General features: G+C 44.6%; 1 protein-coding gene across 2 annotated transcripts in view; it reads left to right on the top strand.

The window, feature by feature from the left end:
• LOC109918152 (mpv17-like protein 2) overlaps positions 1-9,222 on the top strand; it is a 17,807-nt gene that overhangs the window by 4,075 nt on the left and 4,510 nt on the right. For both annotated transcript variants that reach the window (XM_048614151.1, XM_020518048.2), the window contains exons 2-4: positions 267-428; positions 5,138-5,214; positions 6,708-6,836. In XM_048614151.1, the coding sequence (XP_048470108.1) occupies positions 267-428; positions 5,138-5,214; positions 6,708-6,836 (368 nt within the window). The remainder of the gene's footprint in view (positions 1-266; positions 429-5,137; positions 5,215-6,707; positions 6,837-9,222) is intronic.

Genomic DNA, 9,222 nt, shown 5'->3' with positions numbered 1-9,222 from the left:
GGGGTACAGTACCGGTGGGGACAGTCTGGTTATGACTCCTCCCAACAGCCAAACAAGTCTACGCACTTGGGAGGCAAATGACATGCAAAGTCCTGAAGCTGGAAAAGCAGCTTATAAGTTGAAGCAGCAGCTGAGGATTGATACTTTCAACTCTACTCAATATTTGTAAAAAGAAGGGTTATTCCTTTGCCTTAATTTTGCAGGCAAGGGAGCTCTGTTTTTCCCAATGTCAGTCTGTCCTCACCCTTTTTCTCACTTGTTCACAGGACGAATGTTTGCAACTGGCTGTTTAATGGGCCCCTTTGGGCATTTCTGGTATGGGGCCCTGGATCGAAGGTTCCCAGGAAGGACCAAACGCACTGTGCTGAAGAAAGTTCTGTTGGACCAAATCATTGCCTCACCCATCTTTGGCCTCATCTATTTTGGCGGTATGTGTAACATTCCTGTCTCCAAAATGTTTTGGCTCCAACCAAGTCTCTCTACTTTGTTCCTCTACTCGGTGTTATCAGTGTGTGAAACCTTTCTCCTGCCTCCATTCAATCTGTATCTGACAACACATTAACCCACAAGACAGCATAACACTGCGCTGTGGGGGATAGAATATCAGTGGGACAGGTCGGTCACTGTATAACACTGGGGTACAGTACCGGTGGGGACAGGTCGGTCACTGTATAACACTGGGGTACAGTACCGGTGGGGACAGGTCGGTCTCTGTATAACACTGGGGTACAGTACCGGTGGGGACAGGTCGGTCCCTGTATAACACTGGGATATGGCGCTGGTGGGGCTGTACTTGTGGGGGTAGGTTTGAAAGTTTTAACTTGTGAGCGAAGATTGTGTAGACTCATCTTGATGATTAAAGGTTGAAAACTTGTTCTGATCATAGTTGAGGCTGATTAAGAAAGTTTAAAGGGGAATAATTTTTGAAATATTTGTTCATGGTATGTGGAAGAATTATCTAGGTCAATAGTTATTGCCCATCCCATGTTGCCCCTTGAGAAGGTGGGGGTGAGCTGCTTTCTTGAAACACTGCAGTCCATGTGCTGTAGGTTGACCCACAATGCCCTTAGGGAGGGAATTCCAGGATTTTGACCCAGTGACACTTAAGAACAGCAGTATATTTCCAAGTCAGGATGGTGAGTGGCTGGAAGGGAACTTGCAAGGGGTTGTGTTCCCATGTATCTGCTACCCTTGTCCTTTGCGATGGAAGTGGTCGTGGGTTGGAAGGTGCTGTCTAAGGACCTTTGGTGAATTTCTGCAGTGCATCTTGTAGATGGTACACACTGCTACTGAGTGTCAGTGGTGGAGGGAATAGATGCTTGTGGATGTAGTGCCAATCAAACTGGGGCAGCTTTCTCCTGGACGGTAGACAACACTCGAGCTCGATAAGGACATTACAGTACAGACCCCACAACACCCATTAGGAGACTTGGACCAGAGGAGACAGGATGGAAGGTTTATCTGTGATTTGAACTTATGACCTCTCTCATACCTGCTTATTGAAAAACTGCAAGTGAGACTCCCCCCTAGATCAACGGAGCAGTGGTGTAGTCTGTTTAATTAAGTAACTAAACTAATCAGTCCATGAACTACCCCTTAAAGGGGCATTGGTAGACTTGGCCACTTCTGGAGCAGGAACACGCAATGCTGCCTCTCAACAACTGCACAGGAGCTTGGAGGTCCCGTATATGTCAAACGCCATGCCCGACACATTGACTTCTGGTTTCAATGGGTCAATGCTGCACTTGACCTCGTGGGTCATGCACATGAAGAATAGGAGTAGGCCATTCAGCACTTCCAGCCCATTTCCCCCATTCAATAAGATCACAGCTGATCTGATTTTCACCTCAACTCTACATTCCCCTGACAATCTTCCATCCCCTTGGTCATCAAGAATCTATCTACCGCTGCCTTAAAATATTTAAAGATTCTGCATCCACTGCCTTTTGAGAAAGGGATTTCTAAAGGCTCAGCCCTCTGAGAGAAAAATGTTTCCTCATCTCTTGTTTTAAATGGGTGATCCTGTAGTTCTAGATTCTCCCAGAAGAGCAGGCATCCTTTCCCCACACACGCCCGGTCAAATCCATTCAGGATTTTATATTTCAATCCAGTCACCTCCTGAACCGTGCAGCGGTGAGAAAAATTACAGGGAATGTTGCCGGAATATTGTCACGGTCTGCAGCCTTTGCAGTATCCAGTGCCTCCTACTGTTTCTTGGAGTGAGTCAAATTGGCTGAAGACTTGTGTCTGTGATGTTGGGGACCACTGGAGGAGTTCTTAAGTGTCACTGGGTCAAAATCCTGGAATTCCCTCCCTAAGGGCATTGTGGGTCAACCTACAGCACATGGACTGCAGTGTTTCAAGAAAGCAGCTCACCCCCACCTTCTCAAGGGGCAACATGGGATGGGCAATAACTATTGACCTAGATAATTCTTCCACATACCGTGAACAAATATTTCAAAAATTATTCCCCTTTGTCCTTTAAACTTTCTTAATCAGCCTCAACTATGATCAGAACAAGTTTTCAACCTTTAATCATCAAGATGAGTCTACACAATCTTCGCTCACAAGTTAAAACTTTCAAACGTACCCCCGCAAGTAGTGCCATACCCCAGTGACAGACCTGTCCCCACCAGTACTGTACCCCAGTGTTATACAGTGACAGACCTGTCCCCACCAGCACTGTACCCCAGTGTTATACAGAGACAGACCTGTCCCCACCAGTGCCGTACCCCATTGTTACACAGCGACAGACCTGTCCCTCCCCCCCAGGTACTGTACCTCAGTGTTATACAGTGACAGACCTGTCCCCACCAGTGCCGTACCCCATTGTTATACAGCGACAGATCATCCATTTGGCACTTCTGGCTGAAGATGGATACATATATTTTGGCATTGTCCTTTGTGCTGATGTACTGCTGGCTCTCCCACTTTTTAAAAAATAATTGTAAGGGAAACTTATTAAACTAAATTAAAATATTGTTCCACAGCTGCTGCTACTCACACCAGGCCCAACAGCACTCACATTGTCACGGAAGACCTTGCATGTGCCACTCCATTGATACAATTAATGTGAATGTATACAATTCCTGTTTAACCTCCTCAGGACTGGTTCTTGGACTTTAGGATTTTATCAAGAAGAAGATCTCTCAGACACAGGTTTAGCTCAACCACAAATCTTTTATTTATTGAAATAAACCTCCTGCTGCTCTCGTACAAAGCCTGTAAACAACCTCAATGACACAACAACTTCATTGGTTCATTCAATTTAAAACACTCTGCAATTTAACCTTGGATCTCGCCCAGAACACATGCAGTCATCACAGCTTATCAGAAACACACCTTTATTGAGAAAGCATACATAAAACCTCCTATTTCTGCGCAAACCTTAGTTAGTTCAAGGTTTGGTTGTTCCCCCTGAGTTATCCTAACTTCTCAATTCCAATACCTTTCAGATTTGACTGATTACTTCACAATCCTTCATGTGATTGATTCTTCCCATGAGAACTGCAGGTACATGAGCAGTTTGACTGTCCCTGACCCTCCTTGGTAACTGCACACCCTTCCTGACCAAGACGATTGGCTGGAGGTTTGCAATTCACTCCACAGCTGGACCATCCAGCATTGATTGTGGTCTGAGTCAGGCTGACTGATTCTGACCTGTCTTCCAACTGCAGTAAAGTTGCTTCAATTCCAACCCACTTTTGATTCGGGTCGAACATATCATAACCACATCAACCATATTTCCGTGTAAAGAAGGGTGACTGGACTCGAAATATTAACTCTGTTTCTGTCTCCACTGTTGCTGAGTTTCTCCAGGAATTCCTGCTTTTGTTACATATCTTCAATATCAGCAATTCTTTGTTTACGTAGAATCCCTACAGTGCAGATAGAGGCCATTCGGCCCATTTTTATTCCCTTTATTCATGGGACATGGGCGTTGCTGACTAGGCGGCATTTATTGCCCAGAGGGCAGTTTAGAGTCAACCACATTGCTGTGGGTCTGGAGTCACATGTAGGCCAGACCAGGTAAGGATGGCAGTTTCCTTCCCTAAAGGATATTAGTGAACCAGATGGGTTTTTCCGACAATCGACAGTGGATTCATGGTCATCATTAGATTCTTAATTCCAGATATTTATTGAAATCAGATTCCACCACCTGCCCTGGTGGGATTTGAATCCAGATCCCCAGAACATTATCTGGGTCTCTGGATTAAAAGTCCAGCAATAATACCACTAGGCCATCACCTCCCCCTACAGATTGGATCTGTACAGACCCTCCAAAGAGCATCCCACCCTATCCCTGTAATCGCCCATTTACCATGGCCAGTCCACCTAACCTGCACATCCCTGGACACTATGGGTAATTTAGCATGACCAATCCACCTAACCTGCACATCTTTGGACTGTGGGAGGAAACCGGAGGAAACCCACGCAGACACAGGGAGAATGTGCAAGCTCCACACAGACAGTTGCCCGAGGGTGGAATTGAACCCGGGTCCCCAATCCTATGAGATAGCAGTGTGTCACCCAAACATTTTCCCGTTATTTGGGATATCCGAGGGCTATTTGTCCATGGTTTATTTCACACCCAACCCAGCTGAGTACGGTCATTGAAACAGTGCAGTGTTTTCCCATGGAGAGACCAGTCCTGAAAACGTGGTCAGTTCATTCTGGTTTGAAACATCTCTCCTGCTGTTTGGAGATGACACAACAACCTTATGTAGATGGACTGAAGCTTGAATTAACAATTTCCCTCTGCAAAGGGAAATTCCTATGTAACTGATGGTCAGATTCCAAACCTATTGTATTTACTGATCAATCTCTGGATTGCATTAGGGCAGAGGTAGGTCATGGCATTTCTCCACACCCCTAACCCATGTTATAATGTTGACTTGCTCCATGCCGAGCCACTGTCTGTGTTTAACCCCAAGTGTACTTGTACTGAGAGTTGACTTTTACTTGCGGCTCTGTGCTCACGGGGTTTGAGGCTCTCTCTCTCTCATTTCAGAGAGGGACTAAAGGAGGGATCCTACAGCTTGGATCCGATGGGACAGAGGAACATTGGGATTTGAATGGTATGTTAGAATCTCTGAGAGGAATTTTCAACTGAAGACACAGTGATGTGTTTTGACAGGAATGGGGATATTAGACGGCCATCGTCCAATCGAATGCCTGATGGAGTTCAAGAGGAAGTTCTGGAAATTTTATATGGTAATATTTTGAAATTCTTGTTTTATGATGAATTGATTTTGGATGATTTGTGATGATTTGTCATGATTTTGTCCTTTTTAACTTGAGGCCTTTTTGGCTAGAACTGTACATTAGCACAAGACACCACACAGGCCTCGTTTATAATGTTTGTATTGCAAAATGGCACTGGGAAAATTGCAAAGTATGATCTTAGTTGCTTGATGCCACTTTTGCAGTACCTCTGGTGGTTACTCACCTGTTTTTGAGTCACAAGGCCGGGGGTTTGAGTCCTAATCCAGATCCCTAGCACAGACCTCTAGGCTGACAGTTTACTAGCAAAGCTAAGAAAGTGCTGCTCTGCTGTAGCTGCTGTCCTTCAGGTAAAACGTTTTCCAAGACTCTGACTGCTCTTTCAGCTGGATGTGAAGTATATGTTGCGTTATCTTTCAAATAAAGAGCAGCGGAGTTTCTCGCTGATCTACTGACCAATGTTTATCTATCGGTCGACATCACAAAATAACCTGGTAATTTAACTGAATTGTTAATTATTTTCTTTATCCAAGTTGATTGCTTTTTGTTTCATTATCGTTTTTGATGTAATTTTGACCACTAGCAAGGCCAGCATTTGTTTCCCAATTCCTAATTGCCCTTGAACTGAGTGGCCTCTTCAGAGGGCAGTTAAGAGTCAACCAGGCCGTGACGGGTCTGGAGTCACATGTAGGTCGGACCAGGTAAGGACCACAGATTTCCTTCCCTAAAATGGGCCAGTGAACCCGATAGGTTTTTGCAGCAATCAATGATGGTCACCATGACTGAAAATAGCTTTTGTTTCCAGATTTTTTTATTAATTGAATTCAAACTTCTCCAGCTGCTGTGGTGGGATTTGAACCCATTTGCCCAGAGCGTTAACCTATGTCCTCGATTACCACTCGAGGAGATGACAGTCAACTTAAGGAAGACTCCCCATTTCACAACAGAGGCTGTAGATCAATAAAGCAGTTAATTGTCTGTGAAGTGGTCATAGGGTGCTATATAAATTGAGGTTTATTTTCTCTCTTGGACCTATATTCCACATACAGAATGCAATCTTTATCACCCCAATATCCCCCAAAGCCAATGAAGAGCTTTTGAACTGTGGTGGAACCTTTGAAGTTCTGAGATGATGAAAGTCACTTTGTAAATGTAAATCTCTCTTAATCTCTCTTAAAAGCAATGCTGACACTAACCAGTGTGTTTTAGTCTGTTGTCGTGGTTTACTTTCTGTCACCAAAGAAGTTGTTGTAAACTGGAGACTGATCTCTTCTGTGGGGAGTGACTGTGTGTGCCCGAAGCATCAGAATGGGGGGAGGAGATGTCCTGACTGAGTCTAGTGTCAGCTGATCTCAGCCCTCAGGGGTGAGACTGTGCCCAGTCAGTCATCACTGACCCCCTTTAGGGGTCTGATTGAAGTCGGGGTTTGGTTTTGTAGAGTCACCAGGAAGCTCTGACATTTTAATCCATTCACTTCTTTCCAGGCGGATTTGATGTTGTGGCCTGGAGCCCAAATGATCAACTTCTACTTCCTCTCTCCGAAATACCGTGTCCTCTATGTGAATGTAGTGACTGTCGGCTGGGACACTTACCTCTCCTACCTTAAACATGAGGTAAGTACTTGGTGGGAGAAGCCCCGTCCCCTCCCTCTCTTTATTTATTTCTGAGCCCCCTTCCCCCTCTCCCATTTCTGAAGCAGAGTCCCAACCCGAAACATCAGCTTTCCTGTTCCTGTGATGTTGCCTGGCCTGCTGTGTTCATCCAGCTCCATACTGTGTTATCTCTGACTCCAGCATCGGCAGTTCTTACTATCTCTGAGCTGAAATCTTGTCTGTTGTTCCCTTGGTGATAGATGTTTGACCTGAATACTCACCCACTCCGTCCTCCTACAACTATAACCTGTGTGGGGTCAGATACCAAATAAAACTCCCTCTACTCTTAACTGAAAGTGAAGCTACTTCCACATTTTAAAACTGAAAATAAAGCTCTCTCTAATCTTTTTAAGCTGAAAGTGACACTTTTTTATTCTTTCTCGCAGTCCCCATCAAACATTCCCAGGACAGGAACAGCACAGAGTTAGATACAGAGTAAAGCTTCCTCTACACTCTCCATCAAAGATTCCTAGGACAGAGACAGCATGCAGTTAGCTTCAGAGTAAAGCACCCGCTACTCTTTTAAACCAAATGCAAAGTTTCCTCTGTCCTTTTGAACTGAAAGTAAAACTCCGTCTACACTGTCCCCATCAAAAACTCCTAGGACAGGGACAGCACGGGACTAGATACAGAGTAAAGCTTCCTCTACACTGTCCCCCCCCACCATCAAACACTCCCAGGGACCAGGACAGCATGGGTTTGGATATGGAGGAGACTTCTCTCTGTGCTTTCCAGGCCTACTAGCTAAGCACTACCTGCTGTAACAGTATTTTATGTTTACACCAGCATTGGTATAATGATTTATAATTAGTATTGAATCAGATTTGTATTGTGAACCTTGGATCTGTACCGAGGGTAGAATTCAGGAGACACTGTGACACTCTAACATCAGAATGAAAGTATAACTGCTACAAAATTAGGAAGCATTAGTGTGGAGGCAGGGTTATTGTTGTTCAGAGACAGGGAAGGTGACTGCGAGGTCTCCTGTTTTCTATTTTAATTACTATCTGGGGAGAGAAAGTCAGACTGACTTTAGTTGTCTTATTTTCATAGAATCTTCCAGCATTGTGCCTTCTCTCTCACCCTATATCTCCTTCCCCATTGCTGTACTGTTTTTGTGACCCCTTCAAGTTCTTATCCAGGTCTCTATTCAAAGTTACTATTGAATCTGCTCCCACCATGTTAACAAATTCTATTAAAAAGAAACCAAAGAGATGTGGACTTCCTTTGAGTGGAGAGTTTATTGACTGTACCAGTACAACAGAGCTGTGTCCCAGTGTGAGCTGAGGGCCCATTATAAATCATTTTTTAGTCAATCTGTTCGGACCTGTTATGACACACCTAGGGTATATGGAACTTGAACCCAGAACTTCTATCCTGGAAGTAATGACATTACTACTACACCGCAAGACTTTTGTTCCCCCTTTTGTATATCTAGGCATCAGTTTAACTCACAGCCATCCCACTGAAACATAGAAAAGAAGAGTAGGAGTAGGCTATTCGGCCCATCAAATCCACTCCACCGTTCATCATTGCGGCTAGTCCTGTATCTTGACACCATACTCCTGCTGTCTAACACCTCTTAATACCTTGAGCCTCTGAAAATCTACGACTGTCTTAAATCCATACCCTTCTGTGGTAGAGAATTCCACAGGTTCCCTGTCCTCTGGGTGAAGAAATTTCTTTTGGTCCGAAATAGCCTATCCTGTATCCTGAGACCTCGATCCCCATTCTGGACCCCCCACTCAACCAGGAGAAACATAGGTTCTGCATCCAGTCTCTCCAGCTCTGTCAGAATTTTATATATTTCAAAGAGATGCCTCTCATTCTTCTAAACTCCAATGAATACAGGCCCAGTGGACCCTTTAATGACAATTCTGCCATTCCAGGAATAGGCTGGTGAACCTTCAATGCACTCCCTTTGTGGCAAATATATCTTTCCCTGGTTAACGAGACAAAAACTGTACAGAATACTCCAAGACCCTGGATAGCTCCAGTTTGACTTCCTCACTCCTGTACTCAAACTATCCTGCAGTGAGGGCCAACATTCCATTTGCTGTCCTGACTACATGCTACACCTGCATCTTTTCTTTCAGTGACTGGTGTACAAGGAAGCTTAGGTCCACTTGTAAATCAACACTTTCCTAATCTATCATAATTTAAGCATGATGTGGAGATGCCAGTGTTAGACTGGGGTGGACTAAGTCAGAAGTCATACAACACCAGGTTACAACACCTGACGAAGGAGCAGCGCTCCGAAAGCTTGTGATTTCAAATAAACCTGTTGGACTATAACCTGGTATAACAAGGTGTAGAGCTGGATGAACACAGCAGGCCAAGCAGCATC

Source organism: Rhincodon typus, chromosome 29 (genome assembly GCF_021869965.1).
Source record: "Rhincodon typus isolate 14 chromosome 29, sRhiTyp1.1, whole genome shotgun sequence".
In the NCBI taxonomy this organism is placed as follows: domain Eukaryota; kingdom Metazoa; phylum Chordata; class Chondrichthyes; order Orectolobiformes; family Rhincodontidae; genus Rhincodon; species Rhincodon typus.
Note: the sequence above shows the minus strand (reverse complement) of the source record. Positions and strands in the feature narration are given on the sequence as shown.